Source organism: Rutilus rutilus (assembly GCF_951802725.1).
Source record: "Rutilus rutilus genome assembly, chromosome: 6".
Classification (NCBI taxonomy): domain Eukaryota; kingdom Metazoa; phylum Chordata; class Actinopteri; order Cypriniformes; family Leuciscidae; genus Rutilus; species Rutilus rutilus.
This window is the reverse complement of record NC_140214.1, coordinates 46314109-46341508: the sequence shown is the minus strand read 5'-3', so window position 1 is coordinate 46341508 and position 27400 is coordinate 46314109. Positions and strand designations below refer to the sequence as shown.

General features: G+C 41.8%; 1 protein-coding gene across 1 annotated transcript; it reads left to right on the top strand.

Annotated features, from left to right (window-relative positions):
* Positions 1 to 8416: 8416 nt before the first annotated feature.
* tada1 (transcriptional adaptor 1) lies at positions 8417 to 19780 on the top strand. The gene is made up of 8 exons (XM_084412273.1): positions 8417 to 8571; positions 10137 to 10228; positions 10333 to 10398; positions 10488 to 10588; positions 14263 to 14469; positions 17178 to 17329; positions 18500 to 18656; positions 19358 to 19780. Exons 1-8 carry the CDS (start codon positions 8438 to 8440, stop codon positions 19493 to 19495), a joined length of 1047 nt encoding a protein of 348 aa, XP_084268399.1. The 5' UTR covers positions 8417 to 8437; the 3' UTR covers positions 19496 to 19780.
* Positions 19781 to 27400: the final 7620 nt, after the last annotated feature.

Genomic DNA, 27400 nt, shown 5'->3' with positions numbered 1-27400 from the left:
AGTTTATATAAAACGAAATGTTTATAGGCCTAAATGGAATGAATAAGGCCTGTATTTTAATTTCCAGTTTCTTGATCTCGTGTTTCTTAAATGTTTTGCGGATGTGCATGTGCTGTTAAGTCGACAAACTCACTTTTTGAGGACTTGTAAAACTGAAGATTAATAATTCCCTAAAATCGCCAAAGGTTTTGAAATGTTGACTATATTCCAGTGTTCTTATTACTGTATATATTTCATACTCCATTGCTATGGAAATAAGCCTGTTGTTCAAATGAACCTGATTATGCCCTCGGGCTAGCCTGACGTCGTCATACTCAATTCTAGTCAGAATGTGAGTCTGAAGGTGTGTTCGACATCGGCTGCGGCTGGATGCAACCGATCGGCGAGAGTAGCCGTGTGCAGGCGGGGAGGAGCTGCAAACGGAGACGTGAAGTCGGACACTTTCTGGTTCCCGTGGTGACCGCTCACGTGGTGTTTGCATACTTTGCCACAGCTGAAGTGAAATAAATGCAATATTTGCCAAATAATACACAGATGTCTCAGAGACATTTTCATTCAATACTTTAAATGTACTGCTTCATACAGCGTCTGTTTGAACAAGAATAAAGTTCAACTATCAATGAAGTGGAGTCTACGTTTTTTAAGCAGTTTTAATTTGATAAACATGACAACGACATAAAAAGAGTGTTTACTGTTATAATAAACTGATATGAGAGCTTTAGAGGAACTAAAGGTGTTCGAATAAACACGAAACACACGTGATCGTTGTCATGCGGTGAATCCGGCCAATCGTGGAACAGCTGTGTCGTCATCAGCCCACGTGCAGCCCAGTGCAGCCGCTCTTGAGAAGCTGCGCTGGCTGAGTTCTCCGGCTACTCTCGTATTGCTCTCGTGGTACTTTGATGGCATACGTCACAGTCACGTGGCGTTGGCGCTGTATCAAGTCGGACAAAATTTCTAACCGGCATGCACTGCTTTAAGTCAGCCGCCGATCGGTCTGCGCAGAGCTGCATGAAGTCGAACAAGCCTTGATACTTCTCCATTGAGCTTTGATTATGAGGCGTGTTTCAACCGAACCAGGAAAAAAAAATCCTCTGCACTCAATTGGATAGACCTACAACCAATCAGAGCAACGGAGTAAGTGACGTATGTTTTTCATTCATGTTTCCGATCGCGGTTCTCTGTTCCTCTTTTAAAATTAATGCGCTGTCGATATCTTCTATAACAGACGCGATGGCGGAATCTACACATGATGTTTTATAAACAAATTTCAGGAGGAGCACATTCAAATAAGCAATCCAATCAACCGTCTATCAGCATGAGAGGAAAGCATATATTTATTCACTGGGTCAACTCACCTAACATGACAGTTTTCAGCATCCCTGCACTCACTCTTGGCTTGTTCTTCCACAGCCAGGAATACGGGGGGAGTACTTTGGGTTTGGGCCGAATACCGAGCCCGAAGCCTCTCCTCAGACAGCACGCCAAATATGCATTTATTCTATCTGACTTATTTGTAAGCGTGAACTCGTGAAATCTCAATTCTTCAGCGGCAGTCATTTGAATTCAACCCAAGCGCTCGTTGATGACGTGGATGATGACGTTACCGTTGCTTATCTGTCCATCATCGTATAAAGCCCGCCCTGACAATTTGATTGGTCCGAACAATTTTTGTTCGGGCATAATAGCTCCTCAACGGAGCGAGTCCAGACCGAACTTCCCGACCAAAAAATATTGTGGGCGGGGTTCGGGCTGGCACCCAGGCTACCCTCGGGCGCTTGAGTAAATAAATAAATAAAATATGTGGCAGCCGTTTTGTGCAGTAAACTTTCTTTTAACAAGCCTGTTGTACTGATGTGATGACCAATGATAGTTTTAGAGCTAGTAAGCCTATTTAGAGGTGCAGATTAATTCAGGTAGGACTCTGTGTAGACATTTTATTATGTGTATTATGAGGTGGTCCGCGAAAATTCTTGATTACAAATAGTGGTCCACACACACACAAAAAGTTTGAAAACCCCTGCTTTAATACACATACAGGTGAAATAAAGTGTCGGTTTGTCCCGTCTCCCCTCTGGAGGAGTCAGAGGCTCTTCAGGTGAGCAGAAGAACAGATCAAGCACAATGAGAAACATATTGCTGAGACCCCGTCGGCGCAGGGGAGTGTGTGTAAGAGGAACCGCTGGCAGGGAAACGGGCCAAATGTCTGTGGTTGTTGTGTGTGTTTTCCTTCTGCTCCATCAGTCCAGCGACTGGCTAAAGCACACGTTCCCTGTGCCGTACCGGCAGCTCTCTAACTCAGTGCCGGATCCATCGACCGCAACCACCCAATAAAACACAGAAGAGGTAACTGCGACTTTTTATCTCACAATTCAGACTTTTTTCTCAGAATTGTGAGAAAAAAAAAACATATAATATGAGATATAAAGTCACATTTATCATATTTTTGACCATATTTTTCAAGCTTCCATACTTTGTAAATGCAGACAGTGCTAATAATGTTAGTGTATCGTCTAAAACCCCGTCCTGTTCCTGTCACGTGACCCTCGCTACCGTATTAGTGTCTGTGCTTCCCAACCGCACACATTCACATGGCGAGAGTTGGCTTGGTTTCACCGCTGCCATAATCACACGTTACAAGAGGCTTTTGACATTCTTTTTTCATCCGCTGGCTCTCAGAAATGCAAAGACACTCTTGATAGCTTGGCAGGAAAGCTGACGCAATGAAAAGCACTGAGGGATCCAGAGCAGTGTTGTTCTCGGCGTGAGAAACACTCCACCATCATCCCAGCGCCTCGACGGGGAACACTCGGCCAGTCCATCACAGCTGATTTACAATCACAGACCATGTGGGAAGAGTACAGACACTTTAAACTAAAGGAAACTTGAGCATTTTAACAGCTTCTTCTCACACTGACAATCAAATGGACAAAGAAAACAGCCAAGAGACCAATAACACACACCACGGAAACTCCAACATGCCTTTACAGAGTGTTTATTGCAATATAAATGGTGGAGAGAAATCCCACAATAGGGTTTATAGGTTATATTTTATTAAACTGGAGCTCTGGGTGCTTACAGTTGTCTTTTTTTTAACTGCTTACACACAAAATCCTCACTTGTCACACAATTTCTGAAACCTGACACTCAAACACCAGAACCACACACCAGATCTGCAATGCCACACACCAATTCTCGGCCTTCGACTCCGTTTTCAATTTCATAAAACACGTTTTGCAAACCACAACACACACTTCTCTGCGTAACACACAACAATCTAACGGGAAGTCTCTTGATTTCCTTTTTCAAACACAACCTATCAAAATACCACACTAATCAGTGCCTCTCATACACACACACACACACTCCTCACATGTGCAAACACTCATTGCTTTACTGAACACCGACCAATCGTGACTTTAGAATAGGCCTATACATTATGTTTGGTTTCTGTCCAACTAAACATGGTTGATGTATTTATTTTCCTCCGGACTGTGTATTACTGTATTCACAACCACAGATGCTACAGTAACAAAATAAATACTCTGGTTTCAATCTTGCGTTCGTTTTTACCAGGAATTTTTCAACATCTCTCTGCCAATTACTGTCAGTCTTGTACAGAAATGTACAGAGGAGCTCATGAAAGAAGAGCTTTATGTTCTGAATAACTGTGTGTATATGATATATCCAAAAATATAATATTATAACACAAGTTGTGTGATGTGTTTGCGATATTTTGAATGCAGTGCTTCATTTTGCAAGAGTTGTGAGGCATTTTGCATTTTGTGTGTGCAATTCTTGGATTTGTGTGTGAAGAGTCAACGTTGAAAAACTGTAATAAGCAGTGCCACGTGTGTGTGTGTGTGTGTGTGTGTGTGTTATTCCTGTGTGTCCGGAGTGAAAGAGTTGCTCCTGATCTTCTGTCTGTGGCGTTTCTCTGCGTTTCCTCAGTTCGAGCCGGTGAAAGTGTTCGTCTGATCAACACACCTGACCTGAGGACAACATCACACACTGTGTCTTCTCTACTGTCCGTCTCAATGCTTCTCCTGTCTGTCCGCAGCACACGAGTGACGCTCGCAGTCATGTATACACACACCTGAGAGCGTCCGCGTGCAGAAGTGCTAACCTCAGATTAGCATAGGCGTGTTGAGCCTCAGCACACAGTGAGATCCAGTGTGTCCGAGAGGAAAAGCCTCTTTCAGGAGAGCCGGTGGCAGACGCTGGACTCTCGGGAGCTGATGCTGCGAGCAAGGTGACATCTTTGGCCCGTATGCTGAGACCACACACACACACACGCTTCTGAACGGGCTGAAGAGAGCCTTTGTGTGTGTAAGAGCTGAGAGATGCTGTGGAAACACTCGTGGTCTGGAAGACGTGTGTTAATTCAGCACACAGATGAGGAGATGATGATGAAGTCACTCACTCCTGAAAGGGATAGTTCGCCCAAAAATTCTGTCATCATTTACTCTCCCTCAAGTTGTTTCAAACCTGTATGAATTTCTTTTTTCTGCTGAACACAAAAGAAGATATTTTGAAAAATGTCGGTAACCAAACAGTTGATGGACCCCATTTACTTACAAAAAAATTGAGGAAAAAAAAATACTATGGAAGTCAATGGGGTCCATCAACTGTTTGGTTACCGACATTTTTCAAAATATCTTCTTTTGTGTTCAGCAGAAAAAAGAAATTCATACAGGTTTGAAACAGCTTGAGGGTGAGTAAATGATGACAGAATTTTCATTTTTGGGCGAACTATCCCTTGAACTGATCACACAGCAGTTTATAACTGATGGAAACAGTATAGAGATCAGCCCAGTTCCTCCTCAGCGTGATCATCACAGGATTAGCATCTGACTGCATCTGCATTAGCACTGCATCTGACACCCCTGTTACTGCAGTCAGTGGACTATTCCATCACACAATATGGAGAGCGGGACGGGATTTTATCATGAGGAATCCATTCGAATTCATAAAAATTGTGCTTGATCTGAGTCACTTACAAGATAAAAATCCACAAACCTGTGGTGTGTGTGTGCGTGTGTGTGTGTGTGTGTGTGTGTGTGTGTGTGTGTGTGTGTGTGATTGTGTGTGTGTGTGTATGTGTGTGTGCGTGTGTGTGTGTGTGTGTGTGTGTGCGTGTGTGTGTGTGTGTGTGTGTGTGTGTGTGTGTGAGTGTGAGGCTCACCTCTGTGAAATCAGACCACTGACAAGAACCTGCCCACAGAAGTGGGAAAGAAACTGATATATTATGCCTAATCTTTGAAAGCTTGTTTTTGCCATGGAATAAAAACATAAAAAAGGTAATTGTGACTTTTTACATTGTTATCAGTTCTTCACTTAAAGGGTAACTCAACCCCTGGTCAGAGCCTGACTACACCCTGACGAACCGAGGACAGGGCTGAGCGAACTCATCCACCCATCCGCACAACATCCAGGCGCAGGTCCTTCATCAGATCTGGAGTGTGTGTGTGTGTGTGTGTGTGTGTGAGTGGCGCAGGTCCTTCATCAGATCTGGATCCGGCGGACTGCGGTAAACCACTGGATAAACAGAGAGACTAATATTAGTGTAGACGCCATTGGTGAGCGCGAGGAGGATCTAAATCCACCAATGTCTGCAGTCTACCCAGTGCACTCCTCTGAAGCAATCCAGCCCTTCCCTGAACCCACCATGATCATGAGCTTGAGCCGACTGCAGACACAGAGCCAAAGCCTGAAGCCATGTCCGTCCCGGAGTCAATGCCCACTGCTACGTCTGACCAGCTGTGTGAGCCAGTACCAATGTCCATCCCAGTGGGACCATCCTCTGACCTCTGAGGTCTGTACTCCCCCAGCTAGATTAATGGACTCTCTGATTTCCTCCTGTTCCCAAACCCTTCCTCCTCCACTGCTTCCATCTGGCCTCCAAGTCTCCTTGTCTCCCCCATTCCCTCCCAGCTTCCAAGACTCTTCGTCTCTGGTGGATTTAAACAAGCTCCAAGTCTCCTTCTTCGTCTCCAGTCCTGTCAAGCTTCCAAGTCTCTTCGTCTCCGCTGGTTCCACCCAGTTTCCAAGTCTCCTTCGTCGCCTCAGAGCGCATTACCCCACCAGTCGGCTCCACTTTGGCTCCTCGCTCCTTCGGCTCCACCTGGGACCGTCGTCCTTCTGGCTTCACCAGGCTCTCTCGTCCCTCCGGCTTCTCCTCAGTCCTCACTCCGACTGGCTCCACCTGGGACCGTCGTCCTTCTGGCTTCACCAGGCTCTCTCGTCCCTCCGGCTTCTCCTCAGTCCTCACTCCGACTGGCTCCACCTCAGTCACTCAAATTGTGAGATAAATTTTTAATCAATTTTGTACACTGAGGAATTACAGTATTTTCCGAACACTGCTTTCTAAAAGCTTTTAATCATCCTGAGAGTCAGCAAATCTAGCTAAAAAAGAAAAAAGTAATACTAATAATGTTTTCATAATTTTTCTTGACAGTGACAGGACTCACTCGTCCCATCATACGCCACCACTCAGATGCTTCAGGATTAGCTCACCTCACAGAAGCTTCTTTGATACAGAAGTTGGTGTTCTTAATCAACATGCTGCTCCGCGATCTCTGTCTGCACCCTGTCATCACACACACCGTTAGAAAGCTCTCTCTCTCCTGTACAATGCTGTCGGATCCAAATATGGTCATTTCCTTTTTATCAGCAACCAATCGTGAAAGTAAAAGGACTGAATGCGCAATCTCATTGGCTGATGATAAATCTTTAAAGCCTGTTTTCTCAAAATGAGAAAAAGAAGGGGGGGGGGGGGGGAGACTGGATCCCTCAGAAACGATCTCAAAACAGATCATCTGACCTTTGACCTATTTAGGCCTATACTACAGTAAAGCAGTGATTGGTTAGTGATCAGTTACAGTTTTTCTCGATTGTTTACACACATTTTCTGAAAGCATGCCTCATATTCTCAGAACTCTACACACAAATCAAAAAACACACACACAATGGGCAAAACCCCTCAATTCTCAACACGCAAATACACGGTAACGAATATATTTTATATATATTCCAGTGTACATGGCAACCAACACAAAGTTGTACATACAGTGGTCTACATACAAAACAACAGAAGAATTTACTGTATACAGTTACAGTAAAAAAAAAAACAAATCCAATGTTGGCATCCATTGCCCCATTGAAGAGCTCACCTGTTGCCCTTTCATGCTAAAGCTCTGATTGCTAATTGTAAAACTGTGTGACGGGTGTTTGCCAATGTGATGAGTCAGTGTGCATATTTGAATGGCAGTGTGTTCCTTGTGAAAACAAGAGATTTTCTGCATGAAAATTGTGCCAAAAGCAGAGAATTGTGTGTAGTGTTTTGAAAAAGGTGTGTTTTAGAACTGCAGTTTGAGTGTAAAGCAGGAATTGTGCTTGTAGTTTAGCAGAATTGGTTCAGGGGGTTGGTGAATGAGTTACATGTTGTGGTCATTGTGTCTCAAGTACCAGTATTTGTGTGTAAACAATCGAGAAAAACTGTAAGCAATTTGTGTTTGCACATGTGAGGAGTGTGTCTGTGTGACCTGGTGAATAAGTGTAGCATTTTGATTGGTTGTGTTTGGAAAAGGAAAGCAAGTCACTTCCTGTTAGATTTTTGTGTTTTAGGTAGAGAATTGTGTGTAGTGTTTTGAAAAAAGTGTTTAATGCAATTGAAAACTTAGTCAAAGGCTGAGAAATAGCTTATGGTTTTGGAGATTTGGTATTTTGCACTTTGAGTGAGAGGTTTCATTCGTGTGACATGAAAAGATTTTGTGTGTAAGCAGTTGGAAAAAACTGTAACAAGCATGTTGATATTTGTGTTCAGACAGCCCTCATCACGGCCCAGTCACTCAGTGTTCAGACAGCCCTCATCACGGCCCAGTCACTCAGGTGCAGTGCGCCCTCCGCTGGCACAGATGAGCGACGCCATCCCACCTCAAGATCAGCTTTCATTTGCTATTTCTCTCTGGTTATTCTGACACCTTCAGTTTAAACCTACAAATCTGTAGTTTTGTGACAGCAAATCTTCAGGTTATATTGTGTCACGCAGGTGTAGTTAAAAAAAAACATGTTTATGTTTAACGACATCCAACTCTTTTGCTATTTGTTTTCCATTCTAATCTATCATTTTTATGAGCTGCTTTCATACATTAGGCTTGTTAAATGACTGTCAAACTGACCAGTACATACACAAGCAGTACCAGCACCATGGCGATCAAAAAGAGAAGGGGGAGAAACACATGCTATTTATTTAAATAAATCGGGGGACATTTAGAGAAGAAAGAAAATAACTTAAAGAGTGGTTTATCAGAACTGAAAGGAAATGGGATTTTAAAGACATACTAGGGCATTGTTGAATGTTTACATGAAACTGGAGGATTAATAAAGCCATACTTTTACACACATGAATACAGTAGGTGGCGGTGTGAACCATGCGATGGTCTGTAACGCGCCAAGACACGACCAGCAGAAGAAGAAGAACGCGTCATCGGTAACAATGGCCGCTCATGCGAGTGAACTAGAGATCGCCAAGAAGAATTTAACCGATGCTATCGGAGATAATGTCAAACAGTGAGTGTTTATGAGCGGTAAATAATGTCAAACAGTGAGTGTTTATGAGCGCTAAATAATGTCAAACAGTGAGTGTTTATGAGCGGTAAATAATGTCAAACAGTGAGTGTTTATGAGCGCTAAATAATGTCAAACAGTGAGTGTTTATGAGCGGTAAATAATGTTAAACAGTGAGTGTTTATGAGCGGCAAAACCCTCGGTCACTGGCTCAGCAATACCGACATGTGTGCTGTTCAGAATGAGCGATGACTGTAAACACTGACCGAGTAACTGTTAAGGTTTATTAACAACACTTTTCTTTTGTGTCTTCAGATGCTTCACAGTTATTTTAATGACAGCATTTGAATATTCGGTGAATATGAGCTTTTCTGCCAGTATATTGAGCTGCAAACTTTGTTTTGAAGATATTTTTAGCACTTTTATGACATTTCAAATCTCACTTTGACTGTATATTGTTTGGGTTTTAATACAACTTAAATGGAAATGTAATTTCACTGCCTACACACTGAATGGTAATTTAGTTTTTTTTAAAACATGTTCATTATCATCAGTTCTGAGTCCTTCACACTGACTGTGATCGCAGTGCTGGCTTTGAGTCACAGCTCACAGAATAATACAATCAAAACATCAATATTTCACGTATATTCTTTTATTAATGTGTTCAAATAAATAAATAAAGAGAATTAAGTCATGCTTTGGCAAATCGTAATCAATTAGAAATTAAGATATAACACATTGAAATTGCGACTTAACTCAATTATGACAAGTTGAATTTCTAATATACTAGTCAAAATTATGAGATAAAAAGAGAAAATCATGATATTCTAAGTCATAATTATAAGCTAAAATAAGTTTTGACAGTCATAATTGAAAGTTGAATTTATGATGTCATAATTGACAAAGTTGCGTGTGATAGGCTATACTGTCATAATTGACAAAAAGCTGAATTTATGATATACTTATAGGTCATAATTATGAAATAAAAAAACAAAATAAAAATTTCTTACTAATAATTATGAGATAAAGAGTTGAAATTGACACACTAAATCATAATTGACAAAAAGTCATAATTATGAGATAAAGTGTCGAAATATGATAAATTCCAAATTGACATAGTAAGTTATGAGATTGAAATATTGAAATGAATGTCCACAATGTCAAATTTTTGACGCGTATCACAGTTATGATTTATAGAAGCCTGATTATTTTCTCATGCGGTGATCATGTGCGTTCACACTGTGTGTGTGTGTGTGTGTGTGTGTGTGTGTGTGTGTGATGGTCCGTTCACACTGATGTTTCTCCGTGTGTGTGTGTGTGTGTGTGTGTGATGGTCCGTTCACACTGATGTTTCTCTGTGTGTGTGTGTGTGTGTGTTCGTTCGTTCACACTGATGTTTCTCTGTGTGTGTGTGTGTGTGTGTGTGTGTGTGTGTGTGTGTGTGTGTGTGTGTGTGTGTGTGTGTTTGTCCGTTCACACCGATGTTTATCTGTGTGTGTGTGTGTGTGTTTGTCCGTTCACACCGATGTTTATCTGCGTGTGTGTTCATGAGCTGCTCTCGTTCACAGTTACTGGGCCAATCTGAAGCTGTGGTTCAAGCAGAAGATCAGCAAGGAGGAGTTTGACACGGAGGCCCGGCGTCTGCTGGCCCAGGACCACGGTAAGGTCACGCAGGACCACGGTAAGGTCACGCGTGTCACACGCCTGCAGGGCTCGTGCTGACCTCATCGACTGCAGCTCACACTCGTGTGTTTCCCTCCACAGTCCATGTGCACAATGACTTCCTCCTGGCCATTCTCACCCGCTGCCAGATCATCGTCTCCACCTCAGGTACTCCAGCACTCGCAAGTCTGCTGCCTCATCAGGGGTTTACTGTGTGTGTGGCTGACGTGTGTGTGTGTGTGTGTGTGTGTGTGCAGAAGGCGCGGGGGCGCTGCAGTGGACTGGCGGATCCGCATCTAAACCAGGCAAACCCAACCGAGGCAAGAAGAAGTTCCCCTCCGTTCGGCAGAAATTCGATGTTAGTTCTGTTGTCTCACTCACATCATTACCATATTCTCAAATATAGGTCTCACTTAGTTAAAAAGAAATTATATTGTGCATAAAGGAGTTGAACCCTCATGATTTAGTGCAATGTGAGTTTATTCTCATGACAGTTAAGCTCATATTTACTCCAATATCTGCCTGAACGTAATGTGGCTTTTTATTTCCTCTTATTATCGATGATTCTGTCTTTTATTGCCTGTAGTACTAAAGTTACTGTAATTTTATAAAAACTACTCTTACGGATAATTTTAATTAAGTTAGAAAATAGTAACGTCAGCTTTAATTCTTTAGTGCTTTATACAATACAGATTGTTTCAAAGCAGCTTCACAGTGATAAATATGAAAATAACAGTGTTAATGATGCAAACTTCATTAAATATAGCCGTGTTTTCACCGAAATTACCCAGAACAATCTGTCCCAGGATCTTTTTTCCCCAGACCTGTTGCTGTCTGTGTTTCCTCCGCAGTTTCCAGTTCCTGCTGGATTTCATCCTCTGAATTTAAGCTTAATAAAGCCTGAACCTCATCGCCGGTCCATTGGTTGTATTTTTTAAACTCCATTGTTGATTCGGATAGCAAACACCTGTTACTGCACGCACCGCAACAGATGAAATGCTGCGTGGAGTTAACCAATCAAAATACAGCATGAACGCAACCAGTTAGCATGTTCAGCGCCCAAGTCCCACCCCTGAAAGTTCCTGAACTTTGAAAAAGTAATACCTCACAAGCAGGGACTTTGAGAGGGGGAAATATTTACCTGGAACTTCATTTAGACCCTGGTTCCTGTGGTGGAAACACACCGAGTCCCAGCCCGAATTCCCTAGTTCCTGGGGAAAGTTCCTGTGGTGGAAACACACCGAGTCCCAGCCCAAAGTCCCTAGTTCCTGGGGAAAGGTCCTGCAGTGGAAACACACCGAGTCCCAGCCCAAAGTCCCTAGTTCCTGGGGAAAGGTCCTGCAGTGGAAACACACCGAGTCCCAGCCCAAAGTCCCTAGTTCCTGGGGAAAGTTCCTGCAGTGGAAACACACCGAGTCCCAGCCCAAAGTCCCTAGTTCCTGGGGAAAGGTCCTGCAGTGGAAACACACCGAGCACAAGCCCAAAGTCCCTAGTTCCTGGGGAAAGTTCCTGCAGTGGAAACACACCGAGTCCCAGCCCGAATTCCCTAGTTCCTGCAGTGGAAACACACCGAGTCCCAGCCCAAAGTCCCTAGTTCCTGGGGAAAGTTCCTGCAGTGGAAACACACCGAGTCCCAGCCCAAAGTCCCTAGTTCCTGCAGTGGAAACACACCGAGTACCAGCCCAAAGTCCCTAGTTCCTGCAGTGGAAACACACCGAGTACCAGCCCAAAGTCCCTAGTTCCTGCAGTGGAAACACACAGAGTCCCAGCCCAAAGTCCCTAGTTCCTGGGGAAAGATCCTGCGGTGGAAACACACCGAGTCTCAGCCCAAAGTCCCTAGTTCCTGGGGAAAGATCCTGCGGTGGAAACACACAGAGTCTCAGCCCAAAGTCCCTAGTTCCTGGGGAAAGATCCTGCGGTGGAAACACACCGAGTCTCAGCCCAAAGTCCCTAGTTCCTGGGGAAAGATCCTGCGGTGGAAACACACAGAGTCCCAGCCCAAAGTCCCTAGTTCCTGGGGAAAGATCCTGCGGTGGAAACACACCGAGTCTCAGCCCAAAGTCCCTAGTTCCTGGGGAAAGATCCTGCGGTGGAAACACACAGAGTCCCAGCCCAAAGTCCCTAGTTCCTGGGGAAAGTTCCTGCAGTGGAAACACACCGAGTCCCAGCCCAAAGTCCCTAGTTCCTGGGGAAAGGTCCTGCAGTGGAAACACACCGAGCACAAGCCCAAAGTCCCTAGTTCCTGGGGAAAGTTCCTGCAGTGGAAACACACCGAGTCCCAGCCCAAAGTCCCTAGTTCCTGCAGTGGAAACACACCGAGTACCAGCCCAAAGTCCCTAGTTCCTGCAGTGGAAACACACCGAGTACCAGCCCAAAGTCCCTAGTTCCTGCAGTGGAAACACACAGAGTCCCAGCCCAAAGTCCCTAGATCCTGGGGAAAGTTCCTGCGGTGGAAACACACAGAGTCTCAGCCCAAAGTCCCTAGATCCTGGGGAAAGTTCCTGCGGTGGAAACACACCGAGTCCCAGCCCAAAGTCCCTAGTTCCTGGGGAAAGATCCTGCGGTGGAAACACACCGAGTACCAGCCCAAAGTCCCTAGATCCTGGGGAAAGTTCCTGCGGTGGAAACACACAGAGTCTCAGCCCAAAGTCCCTAGATCCTGGGGAAAGTTCCTGCGGTGGAAACACACAGAGTCTCAGCCCAAAGTCCCTAGTTCCTGGGGAAAGATCCTGCGGTGGAAACACACAGAGTCTCAGCCCAAAGTCCCTAGTTCCTGGGGAAAGATCCTGCGGTGGAAACACACCGAGTCTCAGCCCAAAGTCCCTAGATCCTGGGGAAAGTTCCTGCGGTGGAAACACACAGAGTCTCAGCCCAAAGTCCCTAGTTCCTGGGGAAAGTTCCTGCGGTGGAAACACACCGAGTCCCAGCCCAAAGTCCCTAGTTCCTGGGGAAAGTTCCTGCGGTGGAAACACACCGAGTCCCAGCCCAAAGTCCCTAGATCCTGGGGAAAGTTCCTGCGGTGGAAACACACCGAGTCCCAGCCCAAAGTCCCTAGATCCTGGGGAAAGTTCCTGCGGTGGAAACACACCGAGTCCCAGCCCAAAGTCCCTAGTTCCTGGGGAAAGTTCCTGCGGTGGAAACACACCGAGTCCCAGCCCAAAGTCCCTAGTTCCTGGGGAAAGTTCCTGCGGTGGAAACACACAGAGTCTCAGCCCAAAGTCCCTAGATCCTGGGGAAAGTTCCTGCGGTGGAAACACACCGAGTCCCAGCCCAAAGTCCCTAGTTCCTGGGGAAAGATCCTGCGGTGGAAACACACCGAGTCCCAGCCCAAAGTCCCTAGATCCTGGGGAAAGATCCTGCAGTGGAAACACACCGAGTCCCAGCCCAAAGTCCCTAGATCCTGGGGAAAGATCCTGCAGTGGAGACCCGGCTTTTGAGACAAATTCTATTTCAGCTGTAAAGCAGCTCTACAGAAGATGATTGTGTTGTTATTCAGATCAAGTTTTGTTCTCATCTGAGAGCAATGGAAACTTGTTTCTGCCATATTTGCGAGGTGTAAAAGCAGAATTGCGAGATATAAACTCGCAATCGATAGAAAAGTCGGAATTATGATGTATAAATTGGCATTTGTGAGAAAGTTGTAATTTCGAGATTTAAATTCACAATCGTGAGAAAAAAGTTGGAATTGTGAGAGAAACTTGGAATCATGAGGAAAAAAGTCGGAATAACGAGATAAAAACTCGGAATCATGAGAAAAAAAAATTATGAGTTGCAATTGCCTTTATTTTTTTGTTCTGTGTCAGAAACAAGCTTCAAGAGTGTCAGTGCAGTCAAACTGATATTACTGAAGTGTGTCTTAAAGCAGCAGATGTTATTACAGTGGTGTATTACTGTACTGTATATACGTATCATGATGTGCTTTGGCGTTATAGTCATGAGGACGAGAATTGTTGCTGGTCTAGAGTAGTCTTGTCGCAGTAAACGTGGTCTGTGTGTTTGTCGCTGTAAGCATGGTCTGTGTGTGTGTCGCAGCACCGCTTCCAGCCCCAGAACCCCCTGCAGGCGGCGCAGGCGTTCAGCCCTCGGGAGGCAGAGGACGATGAGCTACGGCTCAGCGCACAGACGCTGCTGCTGCCCACTAGAGGACAGATGGAGGCGCGCATGATGGTCAGCGCCTTCGAGATGGGCCTGGACAACGTGAGCGAGGACGCCGTCAGCAGCCTGCTGTGTGCTCTGGAGGTCAGCAGTCATAACAGCTCCTGCATTCATAACTCATGCATTCATAACTCATGCATTCATAACAGCCTGTGCAGTCAGCTCATGCATTTATCACAACTACATTCATAACAGCTCATGCATTCATAACTACATTCATAACAGCTTGTGCATTCATAACAACTTGTACATTCATAACAGCTCATGCATTCATAACTCGTGCATTCATAACGCATTCATAACTCATGCATTCATAACAGCTCATCATTCATAACTCGCATATTTATAACAGTTTGTAGATTCATAACAGCTCGTAGATTCATAACAGCTTGTACATTCATAACTCATGCATTCATAAATCGTAGATTCATAACTCATTCATTAATAACAACTACATTCATAACAACTCAGCTCAAACATTCTTAACTCATGCATTCATAACAGCTCGTGCATTCATAACTACATTCATCGCAACTAAATTCATCACAACTACATTCATAACAGCTTGTGCATTCATAACTCGTATATTCATAACAGCTCATGCATTCATAACTTATACATTCATTACAGCTCATGCATTCATAACAACTCAAGCATTCATAACTCATACATTTATAACAGCTCATGCATTCATAACAAACACATTCATAACAGCATGCTTGTGCATTCATAACTCGTACATTCATAACAGCTCATGCATTCATAACAACTACAATAATAACAGCTCATGCATTCATAACTTATACATTCATTACAGCTCATGCATTCATAACAACTCAAGCATTCATAACTCATACATTTATAACAGCTCATGCATTCATAACAAACACATTCATAACAGCATGCTTGTGCATTCATAACTCGTACATTCATAACAGCTCATGCATTCATAACTACAATAATAACAGCTCATGCATTCATAACAGCTCGTACATTCATAACTCGTAGATACATAACTCATACATTCATAACTCATGCATTCATAACAACTACATTCATAACTCGTAGATTCATAGCAGCTCAAACATTCATAACTGCTCAAACATTCATAACAACTCATGCATTCATAGCAGCTCATGCATTCATAACTACATTCATAACAGCTCATGCATTCATAGCAGCTCATGCATTCATAACTACATTCATAACAGCTCATGCATTCATAACTACATTCATAACAGCTTGTGCATTCATAATAGCTACATTCATAACAGCTCGTGCATTCATAACAGCTACATTCATAACAGTTCATGCATTCATAACTACATTCATAACAGCTCATGCATTCATAACAGTTCATGCATTCATAACTACATTCATAACAGCTCATGCATTCATAACAGCTAATGCATTCATAACAGCTCATGCATTCATAACTACATTCATAACAGCTCATGCATTCAATAACATCTACATTCATAACAGCTCATGCATTCATAACAACTACATTCATAACAGCTCATGCATTCATAATAGCTACATTCATAACTACCTTCATAACAGCTCGTGCATTCATAACAGCTACATTCATAACAGCTCATGCATTCATAACTACATTCATAACAGCTCATGCATTCATAACAGCTCATGCATTCATAACTACATTCATAACAGCTCATGCATTCAATAACATCTACATTCATAACAGCTCATGCATTCATAACAACTACATTCATAACAGCTCATGCATTCATAACAACTACATTCATAACAGCTCATGCATTCATAACAACTACATTCATAACAGCTCATGCATTCATAACAACTACATTCATAACTACCTTCATAACAGCTCGTGCATTCATAACAGCTACATTAATTACTACATTCATAACAGCTTGTGCATTCATAACTACATTCATAACTTGTACATTCACAACAACTTGTACATTCATAACAGCTCATGTATTCCCAACAGCTCATGTATTCATAACAACTTGTACATTCATAACAGCTCATGCATTCATAACAGCTCATGCATTCATAACAACTTGTACATTCATAACAGCTCATGCATTCATAACAACTTGAACATTCATAACTTGTACATTCATAACAGCTCATGCATTCATAACAACTACATTCATAACAGCTCATGCATTCATAACAATTTGTACATTCATAACGGCTCGTGCATTCATAACTTGTAGATTCATAACAACTCATACATTCATAACAGCTCATGCATTCATAACTCATGCTCTTCATGGGTCGATCTTGCTAAAACGTCTCATGGACGTTAAGTATAAATATATATATATATATATATATATATATTGCATACAGAAAATAAAGCCTCTTTTAGGCCCATTGTGATTTGCATGTTTTGTTTAGGGAGGATTTGTGCCGACTTGTTATGAAAATAGTAAAACAACCCGAGCATTTTCAAGCACATTCATCATCAAACTTTATCTAGTTTAACACAATTACCCATTAACTTTAGAAACATCATGCATTAATTGAACTTTATATAAACAAGCCTTTGTCAAATTTGCTTGTATAACACAAACTATGATGTTAATGTTAATAATATCTTAATATTAGATCTTGGCGATAATATGAATGAAAATCAGGCATTTGTGGAAGAGCTGAACACACACAGCTGTAAGAGAGACTACGCTGATCAAACACAAGACAAGACGGGTGCCACTACGAGACCTGTAATATCTTTATCCTGTAAGTGAGAGTGAAGCGTGATGAATGTGCTCATGAGTTCTGGTTGTCTTGTGCAGGTCCATCTGAAGGATATCCTGACAGCGCTGGTCTCGCGGAGGAAAGCCTATCGTCTGCGCGACGGACACTTCCAGTACGCGTTCGGCAGTGACGTCACGCCGCGGCCGTACCTGAAGAACAGTCTGCCGGCCTACCTCAGCGTCACAGAGCGGCACGTCCTCTTCCTCCTCTTAGCCCTCACTCAGCACCAGTGTTCAGGACAGTTACTTTAACAGTCATGCATTACAGTAGTGCCTTACTCCATTACAGTAGTGCCTTACTCCATTACAGTAGTGCCTTACTTCATTACAGTAGTGCCATACTTCATTACAGTAGTGCCTTACTCCATTACAGTAGTGCCTTACTCCATTACAGTAGTGCCTTACTTCATTACAGTAGTGCCTTACTTCATTACAGTAGTGCCATACTTCATTACAGTAGTGCCTTACTCCATTACAGTAGTGCCTTACTCCATTACAGTAGTGCCTTACTCCATTACAGTAGTGCCTTACTCCATTACAGTAGTGCCTTACTCCATTACAGTAGTGCCTTACTTCATTACAGTAGTGCCTTACTCCATTACAGTAGTGCCATACTTCATTACAGTAGTGCCTTACTCCATTACAGTAGTGCCTTACTCCATTACAGTAGTGCCTTACTTCATTACAGTAGTGCCATACTTCATTACAGTAGTGCCATACTTCATTACAGTAGTGCCTTACTTCATTACAGTAGTGCCTTACTTCCTTACAGTAGTGCCTTACTCCCAAAAAAAAGTTGTATTTTTGGCGAATGTTAAGGCCCTTTCACACCAGAAGTGAAATGAATAATCCTCAGGCTGAAGCAAATGCATATTTACTCCAGTACAGTAGCGTACAGTAGAGGTTGTGTACAGTAGAAGTAGAGTTCAGGAGTGTACAGTAGTGTACAGTAGAGGACAGTAGAGGGAGGGTACAGTGGAGGTAGGGTACAGTATAGTACAGTAGTGTACAGTAGAGGTTGTGTACAGTAGAAGTAGAGTTCAGGAGTATACAGTAGTGTACAGTAGAGGACAGTGGAGGTGGAGGACAGTGGAGGTAGGGTACAGTATAGTACAGTAGAGGGCGCCACTCAAACAAACCTTTCAGCTTCTGTTCTGGATTAAAGAACAATAGGATACAGGAGAAGGAAGTTCAACACTCTTATTTCTAAATCTAAAGTCATTTTTGCTTATTAGTATGAATTAGATCATTGAAGGTCAGCAGCGAAGACACTGGTTAATAAAGTGAGATTAAATATTTTAAGTATATTTGTGTAATTTAATATAGTTAATTATAAATGTGTGTGTGTGTGTGTGTGGCAGGCCTCCCCCGAGCGCATCACTTCCTGCCGGCCCTCCTCCTCAGGTGTCTCCGGATGATGCGGAGCAACAGGCCGCTCTCCTGCTGGCGTGTTCAGGAGACCGTGTCCCGCCTCCACTGCCGCCCATCAGCGGATACGACCTGCTGGAAGCCCTGCAGGTGCGACTGAACACACAACAATAATCCATAACTCTAATTCATAATGTGGTCAGTGTGCTTTATTCATACTGTGCCTCTGTCACAGTTCAACTGCGCTACTGTAAACCAGGGACTGAACATGTCTCTAGCTGTGTTTCCAGACAACTGCTTGTATGTGCATTTTGGGACATCGCATTAAAAAAACCCGCCAAGATGTGCATCAGTTCTGAAAATGCACATACAAACGTCTGCAATTAAAGCAGATCATTGTTTTATCCGATAACACACATAAACTAAGATGGAAACACATTTGCTGAATAAATTAATAAAATTGTGTTCTCGATCTCCAAACACTGGTGTTGTGCGAATGAACGGCCAGAACACATTAAAAGTTTCTGTTTCCTGTGAGAACGGTGTTGTGTTAGCGGCCCCTAAGTTAATAACTAATGATCTTTACAACGGAAGTGAATCGATCAAAACTAACTTTATCTGGACAATAACTTTATTAAAGCCAGAACAATCTCTGTTACTGTAATCTCCTATTATCACTGTATAAATGAAGGCGACAATGTATTTGTGCATCTGTTCAGCAGACCTTCAGTTACTGGGACTTTGCTCAGGTTTTCCACTGTTCTTCTCACAGACGCCTGGTTTCTGTGGTGATTCGAGCTTTCAGATTGGGTGTGTGTAGTTAGAGTGATATTGTGTGTGTGTGTGTGCAGGTCCAGCGCAGGGTGATGCCATCTCACAGCATGTACGCGCTCAACATGGAGCGGATCCTGACCCGACTCTGGCATCCCAGTCACGAGGAGCTGGAGCAGGACCATATCCACCGCCAGCACCTCACCATGCTCAGCTGAGACACGAGTGAGTGTGTGTGTGAGTGAGTGAGTGAGTGAGTGAGTGAGTGAGTCACGACACCATGTACAGCAGTGATCGGAAGAGAGAGAGAGTTGAGTCTGTCCTTCACACGAGCACAGACTGACACGAGACGCTGGATTTTCAATATTTCTGGGCATTAATATGTTGAAAGGCAGTAAATATGATTTTGTAAATATTTGTTCTCAAGTCTAGTTTTTGTATGTAAGTACAGGACATCTCAGTGTTTTATATCTCTGAATAAACCTTCCTTGTAAACTGGTGCAGCACAGCTTAAGAGTCTGAATCAATTGAATGAATTGAATGAATATTTAACTCAAGATAGAAAGAAATTGAAGAGAATCTCTTACAGCCTCTTTCAGTAATTTAAAAGACGACTGATACGACTTTCAAACTGGAGTCTGGGGGAAGGTTGAGAGAAAAAGTGTGAAATTGTAAAAAATAAATAAAAATGAGATTAAATACTGTACATTTTATTATAATAAAAATAAATTAATTTAACATTGTTTAAATGCAACATTAAAATGATTTAAATTGGTATAAATACATTTTGGTTGAAACAAATAATAAATGAACCCATTTCAAAAATAAAAATAACTACATTTAACATTTGATTTAAAAATAATTCAAATATTAAATTTGATAAAGCTAAAATAAAACTTGATTTATTTAAATAAAAACAAAAGCAGTAAGTGATTTCTGAGAAACACTGTTGATATTTGCAGTGAAGTGAAGTGTCCTGTTACTGGAGCCAACATTACAACCACAGCAGATCTCGGTTCTGTGAAACAGCGTAACTCATCACTGAAGCTCTTCCTGATCATAACCCATCTGAAGGCTTAACAGCGTAACTCATCACTGAAGCTCTTCCTGATCATAACCCGTCTGAAGGCTTAGCTTAACAGCGTAACTCATCACTGAAGCTCTTGCCTGATCATAACCCGTCTGAAGGCTTAACAGCGTAACTCATCACTGAAGCTCTTGCCTGATCATAACCCATCTGAAGGCTTAACAGCGTAACTCATCACTGAAGCTCTTGCCTGATCATAACCCGTCTGAAGGCTTAACAGCGTAACTCATCACTGAAGCTCTTCCTGATCATAACCCGTCTGAAGGCTTAACAGCGTAACTCATCACTGAAGCTCTTCCTGATCATAACCTTTCTGAAGGCTTAACAGCGTAACTCATCACTGAAGCTCTTCCTGATCATAACCCATCTGAAGGCTTAACAGCGTAACTCATCACTGAAGCTCTTCCTGATCATAACCCGTCTGAAGGCTTAACAGCGTAACTCATCACTGAAGCTCTTCCTGATCATAACCCATCTGAAGGCTTAACAGCGTAACTCATCACTGAAGCTCTTCCTGATCATAACCCGTCTGAAGGCTTAACAGCGTAACTCATCACTGAAGCTCTTCCTGATCATAACCCGTCTGAAGGCTTAACAGCGTAACTCATCACTGAAGCTCTTCCTGATCATAACCCGTCTGAAGGCTTAACAGCGTAACTCATCACTGAAGCTCTTGCCTGATCATAACCCGTCTGAAGGCTTAACAGCGTAACTCATCACTGAAGCTCTTGCCTGATCATAACCCGTCTGAAGGCTTAACAGCGTAACTCATCACTGAAGCTCTTCCTGATCATAACCCGTCTGAAGGCTTAACAGCGTAACTCATCACTGAAGCTCTTCCTGATCATAACCCGTCTGAAGGCTTAACAGCGTAACTCATCACTGAAGCTCTTCCTGATCATAACCCGTCTGAAGGCTTAACAGCGTAACTCATCACTGAAGCTCTTCCTGATCATAACCCGTCTGAAGGCTTAACAGCGTAACTCATCACTGAAGCTCTTCCTGATCATAACCCGTCTGAAGGCTTAACAGCGTAACTCATCACTGAAGCTCTTGCCTGATCATAACCCGTCTGAAGGCTTAACAGCGTAACTCATCACTGAAGCTCTTCCTGATCATAACCCGTCTGAAGGCTTAACAGCGTAACTCATCACTGAAGCTCTTGCCTGATCATAACCCGTCTGAAGGCTTAACAGCGTAACTCATCACTGAAGCTCTTGCCTGATCATAACCCGTCTGAAGGCTTAACAGCGTAACTCATCACTGAAGCTCTTCCTGATCATAACCCGTCTGAAGGCTTAACAGCGTAACTCATCACTGAAGCTCTTGCCTGATCATAACCCGTCTGAAGGCTTAACAGCGTAACTCATCACTGAAGCTCTTCCTGATCATAACCCATCTGAAGGCTTAACAGCGTAACTCATCACTGAAGCTCTTGCCTGATCATAACCCGTCTGAAGGCTTAACAGCGTAACTCATCACTGAAGCTCTTGCCTGATCATAACCCGTCTGAAGGCTTAACAGCGTAACTCATCACTGAAGCTCTTGCCTGATCATAACCCGTCTGAAGGCTTAACAGCGTAACTCATCACTGAAGCTCTTCCTGATCATAACCCATCTGAAGGCTTAACAGCGTAACTCATCACTGAAGCTCTTCCTGATCATAACCCGTCTGAAGGCTTAACAGCGTAACTCATCACTGAAGCTCTTGCCTGATCATAACCCGTCTGAAGGCTTAACAGCGTAACTCATCACTGAAGCTCTTGCCTGATCATAACCTTTCTGAAGGCTTAACAGCGTAACTCATCACTGAAGCTCTTCCTGATCATAACCCATCTGAAGGCTTAACAGCGTAACTCATCACTGAAGCTCTTCCTGATCATAACCCGTCTGAAGGCTTAACAGCGTAACTCATCACTGAAGCTCTTGCCTGATCATAACCCGTCTGAAGGCTTAACAGCGTAACTCATCACTGAAGCTCTTGCCTGATCATAACCTTTCTGAAGGCTTAACAGCGTAACTCATCACTGAAGCTCTTCCTGATCATAACCCATCTGAAGGCTTAACAGCGTAACTCATCACTGAAGCTCTTGCCTGATCATAACCCATCTGAAGGCTTAACAGCGTAACTCATCACTGAAGCTCTTGCCTGATCATAACCCATCTGAAGGCTTAATAGCGTAACTCATCACTGAAGCTCTTCCTGATCATAACCCATCTGAAGGCTTAACAGCGTAACTCATCACTGAAGCTCTTGCCTGATCATAACCCATCTGAAGGCTTAACAGCGTAACTCATCACTGAAGCTCTTGCCTGATCATAACCCATCTGAAGGCTTAACAGCGTAACTCATCACTGAAGCTCTTCCTGATCATAACCCGTCTGAAGGCTTAACAGCGTAACTCATCACTGAAGCTCTTGCCTGATCATAACCCGTCTGAAGGCTTAACAGCGTAACTCATCACTGAAGCTCTTGCCTGATCATAACCCGTCTGAAGGCTTAACAGCGTAACTCATCACTGAAGCTCTTGCCTGATCATAACCCATCTGAAGGCTTACTCCAAACAGCACTTTCAAGAGACAGAAATGTGTCTGGAGTTTCATTCACTTCAGTCATGATTGATTTGATTATTATATATCTTTTAAATTGACAAACATCATATGTGTAAATCAGGGCACAATTCAAACGAGATCAAAATATTTGTTGTCTCTCGCCATTGACTATCATGCAATATTTTTCCGAACTAAGGTCCCATGGTGGTCGACCGGAAGGGGAGGGACTTAGGCTCTCTATTGTCCTGGATAATATTTATTTAAAGTATAATTAAGCATATATTTATTACCAATGTACTTCTAGTATACTTTTTAGAAATATATTAAAATGCAATTCAATGTATTTTTAATGCACTTCAAATAAGCATGTTGGTAATACAAATGTATTATAAACATACTATTTGTATTTCAAGTATATTTTTAATACATTTAATACTACGTCTTTTTCACCTGGGAAAATACATTTTTTAAAAAGCTGAAATAGTATATTAAAAATACACTTTAGTTCATCTTCAGTGTGTCTCAAAATAGCACAGTTGAGTACAATAAGATGATCTTAAGTTTATCTTAAGAAGTACTAAAGATAAGCTTTTAGTATATTAAGTACAAAATAAGTGCACGAAAATAGTACACTTCCATAATGTACTTAAAGTGCTCTAAGTGCACTTAAATAAAATGTATTTTAGTGAACTTTTTTTTCACCTGGGATACCCTGGCGAGCCTAGGGAGTTGTTGTAGCATGTTGCATGTAGCATGTCCAATAGGACATGTGTGACAAATTAGCTCAACGGGGAAATATTAATAATAGCCTATGCCGTGTAGTGATGTCATTCACTTATTTGTCTGTAAGGGACGTATCACAGGCATAACAGAAGCATGGCAATAAGACACTGTGTCTCGTTCTCCTTCTCAGGGAACCATTACATTAGGAACGTTCTCTTTCAAATGAGAACTCGCACTGCGTCAATGGGGGAACAATTACCCACTGTGCCATACTGAGGGGACGCATCAGCGTGCTTTACAGCTCGAAAATAGAACGAGCTGGCAGATTCGCTATTCCCATCTATAGTCTAATTCCCATCTCTACTGCAATTCCCTGTACTGTGGCCTGCCTCAAACTGCAATCTCTCGGCTGCAAATTCTCCAAAATGCTGCAGTGAGACTGGCACAAAAAAAAGAGAGATTACATTTTTCTCATATCCCACAGGTCACCCATTTTAGTGACTTTACATTGACTTCCTGTAAAATTCAGAATTGATTTTAAAATGGCTGTTTTTGTGTATAAGGCTTTAGCTTTAGTGTCTAATATCTCTTGTTGCAGGCACTTGACCACTGGCTTTTCTTTACAAAGAACAATTGAAATAAAACTCAAGGAACTAAGCATATCTGTCTTTTATTAAACATTTAATGAAAAGTGTTTGTTTTTTTTGGCAATGTTGTGTAATATGGCACAAGCAACAATGTCATAGGCCCTGTCAGGTGTGCAACCCTCAGACTTATCAGACACTGAAATCTTCCCTTTAGTTAGCCAAAGTTCATGTCATTGTGTGCCCTTGTCCTGGAGCTGCATTGTAACTGGTTTGGGTCAGGGAATGGGGTCATAAAACACCTGTCTGCAGGAACATGTCATAATCACCTATGAAAAAATGCAGTTCTGTTAGGATCAGCATAAGTGTAATACAGTGAGCTTGATATTTAATTGTGGAACTTTCCTTACCACTTTCAAATAATGTGCATAAATGTGAATCTCTGAAAATGCTTCAGTCAGGCACAGATCCTGGCCATTTTGCTTTCACATTTGTGATATGGAAGATTTTAGTCAACTGCCTTTTTTTTTATTTGATATAATATTACTAATCTGGAATATTAAGAATCACAATAGTAACTGGGCTGCACATTTACATTGTGAACCCCCTTTCTGTTCACATAATCCCCTTCATTGAGGCCTTGATGGCAGTCTATGGTCTAGCCTATAGTCTATGGTACCAATCACATTAGTTAAGCCTGAGTGACATATACTGTAATCGGCATGGTCATGATTGCATGATCTTCATAAAAAATTATGATAGGCAAATAAAAAAAAAACCTGCTTTAAAAAAACTGCTTTACAACATTGGGTCTTCAGTGGCTTGGAAATGCCACAAAAAAAAAAAAACTAAAACTGTTTTTTAAACCTAAAAGCGCCAGGTAAACTCCGAATGACACGACAGACAGCACTTTCCATCATGTTCTCCGCATCTCCAATAGTGTAAAGGAAAGAGCCACTCGCAAATAATCTTAGGGCAATGCAAACAGTTTGTGCTGTAGTTAAAGCCCGACTCCGACAAGTCGAAAATAAATGTGCGTTTCCAACAAATTAATAATGTAAACGACAATCTCACGAGTCACGAGAAAAAATATATATCTCAGAAAGTGCACTATCGCGCTGCGCTGGACTTCCCGTATCAGCTCCGCTTATGCCCATACACAAAAGAATTATATTTGAAATATATTTTCTGGATATGTTTTGGAATATATGCAAATATTTGAAATTGGCCCAATAAATATATTTCATACTTATATTTCATATATTTTTGTTATATTTCAGAATATATTTCAATGTATTTTTTTCTGTACGGGTCCCCAAAAGTGTCAAAAATATATGTGGCATATATTCCAAATACATTGAAATATATTCTGAAATATAACAAAAATATATGAAATATAAGTATGAAATATATTTATTGGGCCAATTTCAAATATTTGCATATATTCCAAAACATATCCAGAAAATATATTTCTTTTGTGTATGGGTGAAGCCACAGTCTAATCCTGTTAACATGAAATAAGCTGTTCCCGAGCAGGTTTAAGCTTACGCACCTGTTGCTATTACAGCAAGTCCAGGATGACCGTCGAGGAACCAAACAATCCAAGATCATGCCAAATCGCCAACAATCAAATCCAGCTAAGTGAGTTAGCGACGTACGAAGAACAGGCCCCAGGACACTTTCATCACTTTATAAAAAACAGCCAGGACGGCCAGGACAGGACGTGAAAACAGGACATGTCCTGGGAAAAAAGGACGTTTGGTCACCCTAGGTTAAGTCATAATGGGTGTTTTTTTCTTTCTGTTCTCTTCTGCTTGTTTGTCTTTCTATTGTTTTTTATTTTTTTTTATGGAGAGCATGAAAATATTACAATTAACATTAATGGAGCAAGGAATTATAGAAAAAGAGCCACTTTGTATGCATTGATTCAAACCAAACATATGGATGTAATTTTGTTTGCAAGAAACACAACAATGTAAGTAATGAAGTAGAATGGAAAATGTGGTGGGAGGGTAAGATCTTTCTAAGTCATGGCTCTAATCTAAGTGGAGGTGTTGCAATTCTGTTTTCAGTGAAGTTTAATATGACTAATATATCTTCTTATGAGATAGATAAGGGCAGAATTTTGATTGTACATGTAGAGTTAAAGGGGTTTTCTTTTCATTCATTTTAACTCGCCAAATAATGGAGCAGAAAGGGTAGAATTTTTTACAAAAAAATGTGATAATGCATGTATGGTTCTTGGGGGTGACTGGAATTGTACCTTAGATTTTACACTAGACCGAAATGGTGAAGAACCTTATCTCCCAGTCTGCTAATTCATTAAGCAGTATTATAGCAAAAGGGGCTTTGATAAGAGTCTGTTTTTATTCAATACGAGAAATAGATGCTCGTTTTTTTTGTTTGTTTGTTTTTTAACTTGGAGCGAAAAAAAGGAGAAAGAAAACTTATGTTACATTTGAAACTACCAAATGGGACTTTAACAACTAATCCAAAAGAAATGAGAAACCATGCAAAGGACTTCTATACTGATTTATTCAAAGCAAGAGACTGACATTAATTGCATGGACGACCTACTAAGAGATTTGCCAAAGCTCACTGATGATCAGAGACAATGGCTTGATGCCGATATTCAATTAGATGAAATATAAGGCGGTAAAGGAAACTCTCTAATGGTCTGTCTCCTGGCATTGACGGACTTCCTTCTGAATTCTATAAGCAATTCTGGACTCTTTTAAAAGAGAATATACTCAACGTTTTAAGAATTTCTGAAAGGAAAAATGAAGTACTGACCAGTTGTAGAAGAGCAGTTCTATCTTTATTTCCAAAAAAAGGTAAACTTGGACTGTTTAAGAACTGGAGACCAGTAGCTTTACTGTGCACTGATTACAAAATTCTTGCTAAGTGTCTTTAAAATAGATTACATTTTTAGAGTATGTTTTTTTTGGGGGGGGGGGGGGATTTTCAAACTTATTGTGTGCCAAAAAGAAGAACAATCTTCTCTCTGCGTGATATAATGAATATAGCAAATGCTACTAATGAGGATGTAGGTTTTCTTTCAATTGATTAAGAGAAAGCTTTTGATAAAGTTGATCATATTTATTTATTTGAAACTCTTAAAATGTTTGGTTTGATGAGAACCTTATCTCTTGGATCAAACTGTTATACACTGGAGC